Source organism: Nannospalax galili, unplaced genomic scaffold, assembly GCF_000622305.1.
Source record: "Nannospalax galili isolate Female #2095 unplaced genomic scaffold, S.galili_v1.0 scaffold553, whole genome shotgun sequence".
Taxonomy (NCBI): Eukaryota; Metazoa; Chordata; class Mammalia; order Rodentia; family Spalacidae; genus Nannospalax; species Nannospalax galili.
In genome coordinates, this window is record NW_008336313.1 from 4,635,364 (window position 1) to 4,652,017 (window position 16,654).

At 41.1% G+C, this 16,654-nt stretch overlaps 1 protein-coding gene across 4 annotated transcripts in view; it reads right to left on the reverse strand.

Annotated features, from left to right (window-relative positions):
- The window catches only part of Cachd1 (cache domain containing 1), a 229,200-nt gene that overhangs the window by 32,711 nt on the left and 179,835 nt on the right, over nt 1-16,654 (reverse strand). For all 4 annotated transcript variants that reach the window (XM_008831067.2, XM_029562505.1, XM_029562507.1 and 1 more), the window contains 4 exons: nt 12,408-12,557; nt 11,677-11,800; nt 10,222-10,339; nt 4,634-4,802 (listed from right to left, as the gene is read on the reverse strand). In XM_008831067.2, coding sequence (XP_008829289.2) covers nt 4,634-4,802; nt 10,222-10,339; nt 11,677-11,800; nt 12,408-12,557 — 561 coding nt within the window. The remainder of the gene's footprint in view (nt 1-4,633; nt 4,803-10,221; nt 10,340-11,676; nt 11,801-12,407; nt 12,558-16,654) is intronic.

The following is a 16,654-nucleotide window of genomic DNA, read 5'->3' on the forward strand; positions in this document are numbered from 1 at the left end:
AAGAATGCAGTCCTTGTACTCAGAGAGCTTTGGATCCAGTCAGAGCAACAAGAGACAGGGATAAGGGTGCTAGAGGAAAACAACAATGTAAGATTAGTATAGTATATTTCTGAGATGAGAGTGTTGTAAGAGGATCAGAGTGAGGGGAAGCAACGCTGCCTGAGGGAGTGAGCCTTTCTTATAATGACACAGATGAGCACTTTAGAAAAGGCTGATGCAATAAGATGGCTGGAGCATATACGGGAAGAAAGAAGCATAATACTAGACCCAAAGCTTTGTCTCTGGAAGGTAGACATACATGCTTATACATACATGCATACATACATACATACATATGTACATAAAAATAGCTGTAGTAATGTACTCTCAAAACAACTCCCTCCCCTTTTTTATATACTAAGAAAGACAGTATCATTCCATTACACCCCTTCCTCTTCTCAGTTCTAGGGTTAGAAACCACAGCCTTGCCTATCTAAGCAAGTGAGCGACATGTGCCACTGAGCTACACCCTCAGACAGTTCTAGACAACTGGCATATATTTAATATCTTGCGTCAACATCTTCATCACCAATGAAATCAGAGAGAAACCACTTGCTTATCAAGTTTCCCATTCCTTTTCAGCTGCGTTTGAATGGCCTTGGATCACTTTCATTGCTAACTGGTCCTAGACGGTCTCTCTACTTTGCCCTAGAACTTCATCACCCAGGTGATCATGGGTGATACAATGGAAGGAACTTCTCAGGAAACTCAGCATTGACCTGAGGTCTGCCTGTGTGACCTGGGATCAGACAATCAGACAATGTGTGAGCTGATAAATGCTACATTGAGTAAACTCAAGAGCAATGTTGTAAAATAAATATAATGCCATTCATAAATATACTTTAAAACTTTCTGAAAGTGACATCAAGAAGAACAGAAAGAAATACTTAAATGAACTCTAATAATGTATGTATGAAATGCTAAAAACAATTGTTTAGTATATAATCAATGTAAAAATTCTACTGAGTACATAAAGCCAGTAGTTGACCTACTAGACAGAGTAGCTATGCAGCAGGATTATGCAAATGAAAAATTTAAATCTTGGTGCAGCTTCTTTCTCATCAAGAGCGCTTGAACTACACGACCTCACGTTTCAGAACAACGATCTCATTTCTACAAGTAGCAAAGCTTACTGCCACAGAACTTAAAAGTCTTGCACATATTAGCTTTGCAGGAAAGCATTTCTTTAAAATGTGAAATTTCTTTTGTATGAAAACAGACAATAAAACCCCAAGCCCAAGTTAAAACAAACAGATGTAAAATTCAGCCTTCTTAGGTTACATCACAGGCTCTGTAATTGTTGACAATGCTGGAATGTGCCATAGAAAAGATCACTTAGCTTGGCTTGCTCTTCTGATTTCATGTCTGGGAAGAATTTTCTAGAAAGGAATTTAATGGAGAACCTCAAATTCCAGTGTAGACAACTGGAATCTAGAGCATGGGGACTCTATCTTTGATCTCCTTCCAACCTGTGTCCCTCTACTCATTTTGCTAGCTGTGAGTGATTAGCTAGGAACTTTTGAAAACCCTAAATATTTTCAACAGGGAAAAAGAATACCCATTTTACCAAACAGTGGACATCCTATAGATATTGACTACATAGACTACAAAGGCTTTCTATGCCTGGCAATGGCAGCATGGCAGCCAAGTGTGCATGAGTCAAATCTCAGCCTGGTCAACAAATGTGTTCACAATATTCAACATCACTAATCCTTAGGGAAATGCAGATCAAAATCCCAGTGCAGTGTCACCTGACCCTAGGCAGAATGGCTCTAATCCAAAGATAAAGGATAATACCCGCTGATGAGGATGTAGAAAAGGGAGAACCCTTATAAACTGTTGGTGGAATGTGAGTTAGTACAGTACAACCAGTATGGGAAACACATGGAGTTTCCTCAAGAAATTAAAACTAGAACTACATTGTCCAGCAATCCCACTTTGCTATCTAAAGGAAATGAAGTCAGGCTGTAGTAGAGACACTGGACTCCCATGCTCACTGTAGCACTATTCGTAATAGCCAAAAAAGGAAACAACCCATGTGCTTATCAACTGACAAATCGATAATGAAAATGAGGTACAGCAATACAATGTAACGCTATGAAGCCATGAAGGAATGACAGTGGAACTGGAGAGGTCATTAAGTGAAACAAAGGGGCCAAGCACAGAAAGGCAAATGTGGCATGATCTCACTCGCAAGTGGACTCTAAAGAGTTGAGGCTGAAAGTAGCCTGTGGTAACAAGAGCCTGGTGAGGATGGGGCGGGTGAGAAGGCAGAGGAGTGGCAGGTAATGGGTACTCAGATACAGTGAGCCAGCGGCACCGGCACTGCACGGACAACACGCTGTCCATTTCGAAAAGCTGGAAGAGAGCATTTTGAAAAAATTAGCACTAAATAATGTTTGAGATGGGTGGGTATGTTTAACCTGATTTAGACATTATACAATGGACAGCAGATATTAATTGGATTATAGAAATAATCACTTTAAAGACCAATAGTGTAGAGGCTGGAGACATGGCTCAATGGTTAAGAACACTGGCTGTTCTTCAGAGGACCCAGGTTCAGTTCCCAGTACCCACATGGCTGTTAACAACTGTCCCTAACTCCAGTTCTGGGGAATCTGACATCCTCTTTTTAGCTTCATGGGCACTGCACAACACGGGTGCACTTACATGCAAGCAAAACACTCATACACACAAAATAAAAATAAATAAATAATAAATAAAAAACTCTAAGTGTATCTGCCAGAGGCAAGCTCAGTAGTCTAATATATCCATTGAAAGATAAAGACTGACCAGGCACTGTGGCACATCCCTGTAATCCCAGCTTTGAAAGGCTGAGGCAGGAAGAGAGTTTGAGACCAGCCAGGGTGACACTTGTCTTAAAAACAAACAAAACAGAGCCAGGCATGGTGGCGCACTCCTTTAATCCCAGCACTCGGGAGACAGGGGCAGGGGAATCTCTGTGAGTTCAAGGCCAGCCTGGTCTACATAGTGAGTTCCAGGGAAGTTGGAGGGAGACCCTATCTCAAAACAAAACAAAACAAAAATTAAACAAAACCACAAATAGCATAAAACCCAAACCAAAACAGTAAAGACAGCCGTGAGTAGATGAAAGCAAACGAGCCAACAAGACACAACCACAGAGGGTACGAGAAATCCACTTCATCTGTAAAGATACACATAGATTAGAAATAAATCGACAGAGACACCAGGTCAATGTCAATTAAAATAGAGTGCAGTTGCTGCATTAATTTCAGAGGAAACAGACCTCAGGGCAAGGAAAAGCAAAAAGGACACAATGCTAAAACTGGGGTAGGGGGTCACACATCAGCTTTGCTACCTTTTGTGTTATTTGGAGGAAACTATTTTTCTTTGGCAATCCCAAATGTCTTCCTTATCACAGTCATCCAAGCAGTTGCTGCATTAATTTCAGAGGAAACAGATCTCAGGGCAAGGAAAAGCAAAAAGGACACAATGCTAAAACTGGGGTGGGGGTCACACATCAGCTTTGCTACCTTTTGTGTTATTTGGAAGAAACTATTTTTCTTTGGCAATCCCAAATGTCTTCCTTATCACAGTCATCCAAGGTGACGGTGCTAAACACCTGGTTCATTCCAACTCTAAGTCGCCTTTGCTTCCTTTGGAGTTTCTGCCTAGTACTAAAAACTCTTTTGAGGGCTGGACCCCATGGCAGATACAGTATGCTCACCAGATTCCTACACATCCCTCTATCTGTTTTCCCACCCAGCTCCCACCTGGATCTCCCCACATAGGTGTCCTGTTTCTCAATGGCAGGATACCTCTATCTTTGCAGCCTGCCTCTGGGCTTCAAAACTTGCCTAGCACTAGCTGCAAGCTAAGGGGGACTGAGGGATATGAAAGTTGAGCTCCCCACCTGGGGTCTGGAAAAACATTGCTGTAATGGACACTCTGATAATCAGGAGGGGGTTGGAATGTCACCTGAAACCAAGTTCATTTTGTCTTTTTCCTCTTTCTCCCCGTTTCCTCCTCTTCCTCTCTGGTTTCTTCTGAGAGTGTACACTCTATAAATCATTGGTACATAAATTCCTGTCTCAGAGTCTCCTGAGTAATATGACCCACAGCAAGGCACATAACCTGCTTCACACTTTCCATTTTGTTCTTTTTTCTTTTTTTTTTTTGGTCTTCTTGAGACAGGGTCACCCTGTAGCCCCAGCTGTTCTGGAACTCACTATGTAGACCAGGCTGGCCTTGAACTCACAAGAGATCTGCCTGCCTCTGCCTCCCACGTGCTGAGATTAAAGGTGTGCGCCACCACGCCTGGCCACTGTGTTCTTTTATTTAGTTTCTTGAGACAGTTCTAGCTCTGTAGCTCAGGCTGTCTTGGAACTCACTAAGCGGCCTACTCTAGTCTCGAACCCACAGTGATCTGCTTGCCTCAGCTTAATGAGTGTTGGGATTACAGGTGTGGGCCTGGCTGCTTCACAGTCATCTCCAAACCTTCTAGAACTGCAGACATTGGGTGACAGAGCTGGGAGAATAATTCAAATATATGTTTATGAGGAGCTGCCAGGAGGGAGGTCACACAGGAAGCCGAGGAGCCCATGCACTTTACCTAGAGTTGCCAGCTGCTTGAAGTGGAGGCAAGCGCTAGGCTGGCCCAGGAGATCCAGTCGGTGGTACAACAGCTTGCTGCTGGGCACAGTGTTGAGGTTTTTCAGTTGTTTGACAGGTATTTCCGGTTGTATTACCACAATACACAGAATAAAGGAAGTGTCCTGTATCTGTTTAAACAACAACAACAAAAAATCAGTCAGGAATTCCTAGCACAGAAAATGAAGGTTCCACTGCATACATTATTTTCTGATGTTTCTCTGCTATGTTCACTTGAAGGTGCTAATGCAGTATGTGATGAATGCAGGAGAGATATCAAAATCAAAGAAGACATTTCCTGTTTTCCTTTCTTGTGGCAGGGAATTCATGGTGTATAACAGACATGTAGCTAATGAATGGACAGAAAAGGAACCCCTTGGGAACAATGATCTTGGCATGTGCTTACAAGGGCAGCACATAACATTACAGTAGAGCACAATAGACATGTAGCTAATGAATGGACAGAAAAGGAACCCCTTGGGAACAATGACCTTGGCATGTGCTTACAAGGGCAGCACATAACATTACAGTAGAGCACAATAATGCAGTGTTTATTTCTACTTGAGCTTAAAATGCATTTTAAAATGCACAGTTGGGACTCAGTGGTAGAACGCTTGCCTAGCATGTTCATTCTCCAGCACTGGGTGGTGGGCAGGATATTATTGGTTTTATAGTAAGTGGTCTGAGAACTGACTGTTTTTAACCAATTTGAATCCTCACTAAGAGAAGGGATCAACAGTGAGCCAGTGCAGGATCCAGCTTATTCATTCTGCTCCCAAGGATTTCTATCATATTCATAGCTGAAGCATTTGCCTCTGTGTTAAAATGAGCTATGATGCTTCTGGGCGGAGTTCACCACGCCTGGGGAGTGGTCTTGTTCACTGCTGGCAGGTAGAATTCCTGTTTTATAGTGACTTATACTGTGTAACACACAAGCATTCTTGGACTTTTCTATGGACAAGAACCCCAACACCACAAATAGCCACCTCAAACTCTCAAAAACAGACCTAAACTGACAAGAAGCACATATCTATGGTAGGCTTGCCAAGTTTGCCTTACTGGGCATTCCAGTGCAGGACAGGCCAGTGTGCTGTAGCCCAAAGTACTAAACTCATGTGTACTTTCAGATTCACTTTGTCCTAGAAATGGGTGCTTGAACAGGACTCAGTGTGGAGAATGTTAGCCAAGAATCAAAAGCCATTCTTTGACTTAACCACCAATGGTGGTCGTCCCATAAGATTAAAATGGAATTACAAAACAACTATTGTCCAGTGATGCCACTATAACATCAAAGTGCAGAACTTGTGCATTTGTGGTACCACTGGTGTATCCTAGCCTACTGTGCTGTCTGCCAGCCATAGAGAAGTGCAGCACACACAATTAATTGTAGTATTGACTTTAACAACTGTTACTAGTTTATGTATTTACTATACCATACTTTTAATCATTATTTTAGGGTATATACTTACTTACAAAAATGTTTACTGGAAAATAGTATGTTCAGTCATGTTGGCAGCAGCTTCATACCTATGTTTACCATGTACTTGACTGCATCAAGAGACCTGTTAAAGTGATTCTGCCGAATCGTGGAGGTTTGTATAAGTCCATGACATTCACACACAATGCAATAGTGACACATTCCTTAGAATGTCTCTATCGTTAAACAGTGTAAAACCATGAGCCCAATACACTACAAGATGCAAAGAGCCCATTTAACTCAGTCATTATTCATTCGCTATTTTGTGTGTGGTGTGCTTGTGTGTGGTGTAGGCATGCGTACACGTATGTGAGGTTGTGCTTCGAAGGCTTATGAGGCCAGAGGCTGATGTCAGGTGTCTTCCTTAATTGGTCTCCATCTTATTTTTTGAGACGGGTTCTCTCACTGAATCTAGAACTTGCTGATTTGACAACATGGCTGGCCAGCAAGGCCTTGAGATCACCTTGCCTCCTCCAGGCAGTGCTAGGGTTACAGATGCCCTCTGTCACACCTGGCTTTCACATGGGTTCTGAGGATCTGAGCTCAGGTCTGTATTCTTACACAACAAAGACTTTACCCACAGAGCATCTCCACAGCTCCATAGTCCATTCGAAAGATGATTTGTGGCAGTCCCTACCATCAGCCATGAGGTTTGGCTGGGTGTGTCCACTTTATGAGTCCTGACAACTTTTCCTTTTTCTCTTCTGGATGCCGACCAGAACCTAAGTATGCTTTATTTGGTACCCTGGGCTTCCTTGCACTCTCTCTACAGCTCCCCTCTCCTCCATGTGGAGGATGCTGGGAACTCAAATGAGCTTTTCCCTCCTCTTCTCCATTCTCTTCCTCCAAGCAGCTACTGAGATGTTCAGCTTGCTTACCCTGGGTTTCTTGACTTTTAAACTCTAATAAAATGGTCCTAGAGCTTAAAAGTAAATTTAAAAAAATATAGAGAGGCGGTAGGGACAGCTAAGTTAGAACTAAAGGGCAGCACCATTTAAAGCAGCTCAAGTGATTCATCAATTGAGGAGGCATTTTTAACTAGGCAGGTTAGAGTTAAGTTTAATGTGGGATTTGTGAGAATGACTGGCTGCAGATCTTTAAAAATGGTAGCAATTTGCATCTTCCTTCAACTACTTTCAAGTATTGCTGGGAAAGATATTCAATTAGATTAGTAAATTTAATCCTCTTTCTTCATTCTTAGAATTAGAAAGTGACAGCATGTTCTGAAATGCCATCTATTCTTTCCTCTGCTCAATCTTACATACACATCCTTTAAGTTGAGTTTTTCTATGTTACAAGGTCCATTGAACCAAAAGACAAAGCCCTATCAGAATAACTAGAATGTAATTTTTATAATTGGGTGCATTCTGTGAGAAATATAGTTACCCTAAGTTCTAAAAGTAGCTCTTTAAAATAGTTCTATAAAGAGCATTTCAGTGTAAGGATTTCTATCATATTCATAGCTGAAGCATTTGCCTCTGTGTTAAAATGAGCTATGATGCTTCTGGGCGGAGTTCACCACGCCTGGGGAGTGGTCTTGTTCACTGTTGGCAGGTAGAATTCCTGTTTTATAGTGACTTATACTGTGTAACACACAAGCATTCTTATGGACAAGAACCCCAACACCACAAATAGCCACCTCAAACTCTCAAAAACAGACCTGGGTTAAGCACTGAGAATGATCTCATTCTTAACTTATGCTTAAGTTATACTAAAATTAATTCAATTGAAAGAACTCATCTAGCTTCAAAGTCTGTGGATGCTAAGCAGTTCAGCTGACTGTTCTCAGTAAAAGCTGACTCTACTTGGATTATATTAGTAGAAGGATCCATTTGATTCCTTAGGACAAGATGAAGATCTATTCTCCTCATCCTCTAAATAAGATGCTTAAAATATTTCCCTCTTATTCAGTAATGAGTCAAGCTTCTTTTATCTTGAATCTCATTACCTTCTTTTCACTTAATGGTGGCAATTTCAGATCTCTGGGAACGGCAGTATTTCTCTTGGGAGTAATTCTTACACCATCTGCCTAAGGACAGAGGTCAGGATTTACCAGTGTGGGAAGAAGACAACGCTTCTTTCCAGATTGTTCACATTGAGTTCAGAGTTCACGTACTGTCCGAAGGTCACACGGTGCCTACATTTCTCTTTCTTTTTACTGTCAACATTTATCAATGCAGATATTCTCCCAGGACATACTGGGTTGTTTTTCTTTGGAATATGCTAAAGGGAAGAAATCTCAAAATTAAAATATCAAATCTCATCTTCAAGTAAGACTTTTGGTGGCTGGCTGTTTCTTTCTGATGCGAAAAACAAGCAATTTAGTTTTTTAAATTTATATAATGGTGAGGGGAGATGCCACCATCATGTTAAAACAACAAAGTTTGAAAAATTGGGAGTGGCCAAGAGACTTTCAAAATAGACTTTGGCCTTCCTCATATTTATATTAGTAAACAGCAGAATAAAATAAAAACCAGTAGAATTTGGAGTATAAATATAAATTTCTCAAATATTTTCTTTATCATGATTATTTTTTGCAAGGATTTGCATTTTTACTATTGCCAGAATGATGCTTTAAGAACCAAACAAGGAGGCTGGATGAGACTCATGTCTGAGAGGATGCTGGTGATTCCCATTTGCTACCATTCCCATCCTAGAACAGAGACTGTATGAAATTATTACCAGCTGCCACCGCTATGCTAGACACTCTATGAGGAAGACACAGTATCACTCTTTTTTTGTTTTTAAATATTCTATTTTTTTAAAATTTTATGTATATGAATGTATTGCCTGCAGGTAAGTACACTCGTGTTGTACGGTGCCCAAGGAGATCAAAAGACGGCATTGGAGTCCCCTGGAATTGGAGTTATAGACAGTTGTTAGCTGCTGTATGGGTGCTGGGAATTGAACAGGGCTCCCTGCAAGAATGGCCAGTGCTTTAACCACTGAGCTATCCCTCCAGGCCCAGTATTGCTCTTCTTTACCCTTGTGATATGTACTAAATGTCTAGTAAGTTCTTAAAGGAATAAATGCATAATAGATTGAGCATCAGATCCATCCAACCAGAGCAATAGTAAGCATGACTGCAGTTTAAGTTCAGTAATTAACATTGGGAGATAAAAATGAACATCCACTCTTCTTTGGCCAGTTGCCATTCTTCTTTTGGTTAGAGCATTTAGGGTCCCACAATAACATTGCGTTGCTATGTTGGGAAAGGACAGGACAGAAACAGAGCATGTTGGCTTCTGTTTCCCTATGATTCTCCAAGGCCTAGTGTCTGAATGAGGCTGGTAAGAAAGCAGCAGTGGGTACCCAAGTTATAGCTAAACTGTCAATCTGTTTGTGTTGCAAATGAGCATGCCAAATTCTAAAGGCCTGTATCCCTGAAGCATGCCAGAGGGCATTTATACTTTTATCTCTTTTTAAACACCTAACTTCCACAACCTGAATTTAAATGATGAAACAACAACCAGTACAACAAAAAACAAAAACAAGAAAACCATGAGGGGGTGGGTGGGAAGGAGAGGCCGGAACCAGAAAAAGCATTTTCTACTATGCCCGACAACCTATCCCACCCGCACGGTGGGAGCAGAGAACTAATTCTGGCAAGTTGTCCTCTGGCTTCCAACAGGCGTGCTGTGGCATGAGTGTCCTCCCTCCCTCTGAAAAAGGAAATGTAATTTTTAAAAACAGTTAAAGAAATCTGGTCTATCGGCTACTAAAGGAACTCATGCATGTGTACACACACAGACTCGTTTGTGCAGGAAAAAAATTTCTGGGAATTGACTGAAGTGGTTACTGAAGGGAAATCGGAGGTCAAAAGCAGGAAGATGAGATTCTACTTTTTTCTTTATATTCTTTTATATGGCTTAACCTATTTGTCATGAACAATTACTGGCTTTATAAACAAGGAAGGAAAAAAATATAAAACATCTGTGGAATGTCTTCTTTTTCTAATCACTTTAAAACTGGTCAGTCACATCATCTGACCCAAGTCCTCCAGAGCTCCTGCAGGAAGAGTACATGGGCCTACTCTGTGGCCCATCAAACCCAAACGCCTTCCTCCCACTCACCATCTTCCAGGCATAGCTGACATTGTAGGCTTCCTTTCCAGTCTCCCTCAGCTTGTTTATGTGCCAAGACAGAGATGAGTTCACAGGAACTGCGATAATCTGGCTGCCTAGAGGGAGGCTGTGTGGAAAACAGAATTAAATACTTCAGGCAAAAGAGAAAATTAGGCATTTAATTAAAGGCAAGGAAGAAGCTGCGAGCCAGTGGCCACCTCCTGCTTCTGAATAGTGATGAAACTCAACACTTTTGAAAGACATGAGGTGAGATTTTCAATTTTGAAAGAGCATCATGTCAACTCTGCATTAAAAACATTCCTTTGTCTCTGTCTCTGCCTCCCAACGCTAATTCTTTCCAGAGACTAACTTGTCTCAAATCACTCCGTTATTAATTTTCAACCAATGAGCACAAAGACTCATTTCTCTATAGGTTACCTTCTTCCAAAATAACATATCACAGTTGGAAAACATCCAATCTGTTTTTATTTTAAGAGAAAATGCTGTATAAAACTGTGCTGTCAACTTGGAATGAATACTACATTGCCAAGCTATTTCCTGGTCCTCAACTTAACCTTTATTTTACCAATATATTCCAGTTTGGTCTAACCAGAGTACTTTAAAAAAATGAGATAACTTATAGCTTATTTTAAATTTTAAGTCAATGTGAACACAGAATTTGACTGCCAGGAAATTACCCCTCAAATAATTTTGAGACAATTTTTCTATTAAGTTATATGAAGTAAATAAGATCTTGGCTACCCTCCTTTTAAAAAAAGTTTTTAAAGATGGGCATGGAAGTGCACACCTTTAATCTCAGCGCTCAGGAGGTAGAGGCAGGAAGAGCTCTGTGAGTTCAGGGCCAGCCTGGTCTATATAGCAAGATCCAGGCCTGCCAGAGCTACACAGTGAGACCCTGTTCAAAAAAAAAAAATTAATTTGGGAGTGGTGGTATACACCTTTAATGCCAGTACTCTGGAGGCAGAGGCAGGTGGATCTCTGAAAGACTGAGGTCAGTCTCTCTGGGATGGTCTATATAGTGAGTTCCAGGCCAGTAGAGCTATATAGTATAACACTGTCTCAAAAAAATCAAAATAAATAAGTACATAAATAAATAATTACTGTGTGTGTACACTACGTGTATGTGTGGGGGCAGGGGGCATGTGCCACCGTGGTACACATGTGTAGGTCAGAGGGCAACATTGCGGGGTCAATTCTGTCCCTCTACCTTTGCATGGATTCCAGGGATCAAACTTGAGTCATCAAGCACCTTTACGTGTTGGGCCACCTCCCAGCCTTTGGCTATTACTGTTATGAAAAAAAAAGACTCAGAAAACTTTTAATAACAATGAAATAACTTATGTACTTACGTTATACCCTACAGCAAACATTCACATCTGACCTCAATGAGTCCCATACTCAGAAAAAAAACACGGAACTCTACAACCGTCACCTCTTCCTTACCTTAGGATATTTTGTCGAACCAATTCAAATTTGGGGATATTTTCATAATGTATAATATCAGTATGAAGTGGAGGCTCTGATAGTAAATATGGCCTGGTAAGAGATGGATGCATAAGTGTGTATCCTGAAATCAGAGAACAAAAATACATGTCATAAGAATTGTGATGGAAGTATTGGTTCTAATAAAAGTGTCCACCACTGGTCTGAACTGTGAACAGTCTGGGATGTCTGCTCAGTGCTCAGCCTCTCCATATGTACCTTACCAGTCCAATAAAAACCCAACCTGATTTACATGTGCTCATATAAAACTGAAGTGTCTAAAGAGCTCTTAAATTCTGGAAAGTCTGTCTAACAGGATATTCTAGTGGAATTGTTTACCTGGTTTTCATTTTATTAAATGCTCTAAACTACATAAACCTTCCTGCCAGTAAATCTAAAGAATACTAACAGAAAAACAAAAGGATCCCATTCTATGTGTTATTTGCCCTCAAATCCAATTTTCTATGTTACTAAAACCTAGATACCTCACAACTCAGCATAGGACAAGGTGTGGTATGTGGATTCACTCTGCCATCTTTGAGCACTCCACTACAAATGACTGGACCCAGTAACATGACTTTTCTTTGAATACAATCTTCATCCCATTCCATGATCATTAGTATCAGAATATCCAGAGACCATTTTCTTTAAGTTGCAAAAGAGGACATTCTTTCCTATGATTAACATGTTACCTTTGTCATCTATGAGAAAAGTATAGGAAGCCAAAGAGTCTTGGTAATACGTCACGTCTTCAAGAATGTAAGCCAGGTTCACATCCACACCTACAATTCCCAGGAGAAGGTTTCCGAAGTAACAGGGTTTACTCACAGTCATTATCAGACCTGTGGGTTAAAAACAGAATCAAGGAATAGCAACGAAAGCTCTGGACAGAGACTGGAGATGTGCTCTAGGAGTCACCAAGGCCAATACCAGCAGTCTGAGCTCCACTTGGATGAATTCCCTGTGAGATCCTGGACCTAACCACTACCTTTTCAGACAGCATGGTGAGTGAGATAAAGGGAGAAAAAAGAAAGAGAGATCATTGGTAGACCAGATATTGTGGTCAATGTTGGGGGTAATCTGTGTGCTTTCTTACTATTTTCTCATCTAAGCCGTGATACTTGGGATCAGGATAAAACATTGGCAGTGCCAAATAGATCTGCCGCGGAGGGAGCTACAGCCTAACTTCAAAGAACAGGCTGAGAAACCCAAAACCTCAGTTCTGGTTCAGTCGTACTCTTGTTATACTATGCACATGACACTGGGCATCACTCCCTGATGCTCACAGGACACAGTGTGAACTGCTTTACTAATTGCTAGGGAATGCTAGATCAAAAGAGATTATGGATAAAGGAATTTGGAATAGTCATTGCAGCTCATTAATGTACCTTTTCAAAAACTGAAGACAGAGGAGAAAAACTTAGATATCTGATCACATTGAATTTTGAATAGCTAAAGGAAAATGAAATTTCCACAGGAGGGGCTGGATGGCTCAGTGGTTAAGAGCACTGGCTGCTCTTGCAGAGGACCCAGAATTTGATTCCCAGCACCCCCACATGGCAGCTAACAACCATCTGTAACTCTAGTTCCAGGGGATCTGACGCCTTCTTCTAGCCTCCATGGACATTGCACGACACAGGTGCACTTACATACATGCAGGCAAAACACTCATAAAATAAAAATAAATAAGTAAAAAAAAAGTTCCCACAGGAATGCACTTTCTAGTCACATAGGCTAGGGGTTCTGACACTGGTATATGAATGCCAGATAGCAAATGTTTTAAGTTTTGTCAACCACACAGTCTCAAGATCCTAATCTTTCATACTTAAAAAAGCAATCTTTTTGAAATATAAAAACCATAATTATCTCATAGATTATATGAAGAAATAAGAAATTAAGGAAATGGAAAGATACACAGGACGAAAATGTACAGGGGAGAGGGTGGCAAGCCGGAAAGATGTGGCTCTGAGAATCCAGCTGGGTACTGGGCACTGGGCTCTCCTTCTGCTTCCACTGCTGGGCTAGGAAAGTTGTGTCACCTTGATGAACACATCTCTCCCTGAAGCCGAGACAAGGCAGCCTCTATGGGCCCTAACAATGCTATAACCTGAGGTTCTAGGTTGGACTGAGACACAAAGATGAGGTACTCCTCTCCTTGTACTTTCTGGTGGCACGTACATGCTTAGGGGACATCGGAAACCCTTCCAGAGCATCCGGGAAGAGGTTTTGGACACTCTGAAAAAATGTCTACAAAGAACAGATTTCCAAATAGAGAATTGCCAGCTATGACAATACTCTAGGTAGGTTGAGCTGCTGTGATTGCAAACACCAATTAAATGCGTCCCCTAGCAGGAAGAGGTGGACACAATCCAGAAAGTCTGTGAAAACTGATACAATGTGGGGTCTCTTCTAATCTGAAAAGCATTCTCTATGCTATTCACAATCAGAATGTTTCACACTATCTGCTTGAAAACATTAGAAAATAACAAATATTTAAGGTTTCAATCATGCATTTTGCAGGTTTGTGCTCAGGGCTCTTTGGGGGAACGGGTTGTATGTGGCAGAAGCAGTATGAGGGTCAACACGGGGTCCCAAAGCAGGCCACATTTCCCCAGGGTTCTGTATAAGACTAAAGTCATTTTCACAGACTAGTAAAATACAACAGCAATACTCCATGACTGAGATGTATGATCATTCAAATTCTAGACTCTTCTGGATATGTAAAGAATAGTCTTAAAAACAAACCTCAAACGTAACCTTTCATTACCACCTTAGACAGAAGGCTCTTTATTAAAGTAACTATTAATCAATACATTTTTGTGTGAGGTGTGTGTGTGTTTGTGTGCATGCATGTGTGTACCTGTCTGTGCATGTAAATGTACGATTGTGAACATGTACATGGAGGCCAGAGGTCACTTTGAGGTATCTTTCTCAATTGCTCAATTAAGACAAGCTCTCTCACTGAACCTGTAGCTCACTGACTGGGCGAAGCTGCCTAGCCTGCCAGCCCTGGGGATCCACCTGCACTGCTCTCCCAGCACTGGGGTTACCAATGTGCTCTCGCACACCTCACTTTTTACAGAGTGTTTGGGATCCGAACTCAGGTCCTCATGTTTATGTGGCAAGTACCTTACTAAGTCATATCTCTAGCCCCTAAACAGAAGACTCTTGATTCCAATGTGGCAAATAATTTATGTTAAGTGATATTCATACTGACAAAATCCTCAAACACCTTTTACCTGAACCTCAAGCATACATGTAAGTTTTGTAAAAGTACATGTTCAGTACATACACATACATATACCACACACACACACACACACACACAAACAAACATATGTTCAGTAACTGCTGTTTTAATCTATGGCACTTTTAAATTAGAGCTGCATAAACACTGGTTTCCCTAAACTCAAAGTTCTCATGTCACAGAGTCAGAGGATATGTTACCCAATAATTTTAGGAAATGAAAACATGACTGATCCATTCTAGGAGGGAAATTCACTAGATCTGAAAAGCAGGGACTGAAATCTATTGTACAGCATTCCTAAATAAGACCTAAAGACTAAAATCTGGGTACCATCAGCAAATGGGTGACACAAAGTTTTCATGTAAGGTGTAAATTTTAGGAAGGGCCCTGTCCTATCTGATGGGGTACCGGTAATCAAATTCACCTATTCACCTACGTATCTACAGGATTGTGTTTCTACATCTATTGTTGTTCTGCTCACACAGTATTAACAGGATTTGTTGACCTGTCTTATCAGACAAAATCTTGGTGAGGTGGATGTGTGTGTTCCTCATCAGCACTTGGCTGCCACTAACACATAAAAGAAGACACACGTATTTAAGGCTGACCCTGTCACTATGAGGAGAAGCTAACTGAAAGGCAGCAGTTTCTAGTCTATATACATCTGTGGACCCTGCCAGAATGATAAAGGATAAAAATAATGAGATGTAGGGTTAGAGAGATGGCTCAGGGGTTAAGAGCACTGGCTGCTCTTGCAGAGGACCAGGGTTCAATTCCCAGCATTCACATGGTGGCTAACAACTGTCCATAACTCCAGTTCCAGGAGATTTGGCACTCTCTTTTGGCCTTTGTGGACACCGCATACAGGTGCACTTACATACATGCAGGCAAAACACTCATGCACATAAAAATTAAAAAAAAAAACCACGCTGAGGTATAATAGCAACTGTTGTGTTTGTTCTTTATAAAAAGAATATGCTGAACTGGGGAGATGGCTCAGATGGTAAGTTCCTTCTCATGTAAGCAGGAGGATCTGAATTTGGATCCCCAGCATCCATCTAAAAAAGATGGGTATGGTGGAATATGCCTGTCACCTCAGTGCTATAGACACAGATCCTGGGGGCTTGCTGGCCAGCCAGTCTAGAGAAGTTGGTGAGCTCTAGATTTAGTGAGAGTCTCTGCTTCAAAAAAATGAGGTGGAGAGTGACCGAGGAAGATACCTGATTTTGACCTTGTCATACACATGGCACTCATAAGTGAGTATCTTCTCCCTATACACATGAAAACCTAACACTCACTGTTGCCTGTTTGTAGGAAGCATTCTTGTTACCCTTGCTACTTTTTATATGTGAGTTTTCTTTGAATGTCTCTATCTGTCACTGTCAGAGTTCCCAGTTAGGGGAACGTAAAAACAAGATCTCAGTTTGTGATGCTGTCTGGTAAATAATTAGTTGCTTCTTTAACCTTCTTCATCAGGAAGGTAGGGAAAGGCTGAGTAAGAAAATGAGGATTAAAAAAAGATTCCATATCTTCTTGAGAATCTACTGTATGCCAGGCATTTGTCTAGACACTATATGTATTGCTGTAATTACTTTTCATAATTACCTTGAGGGAAACAATTCCCATTTTCTAGGTCAAGAGACTGAAGCCTTTACCCAACATCCTGTGATGGGTAACTTGAGGTGTCAGCAT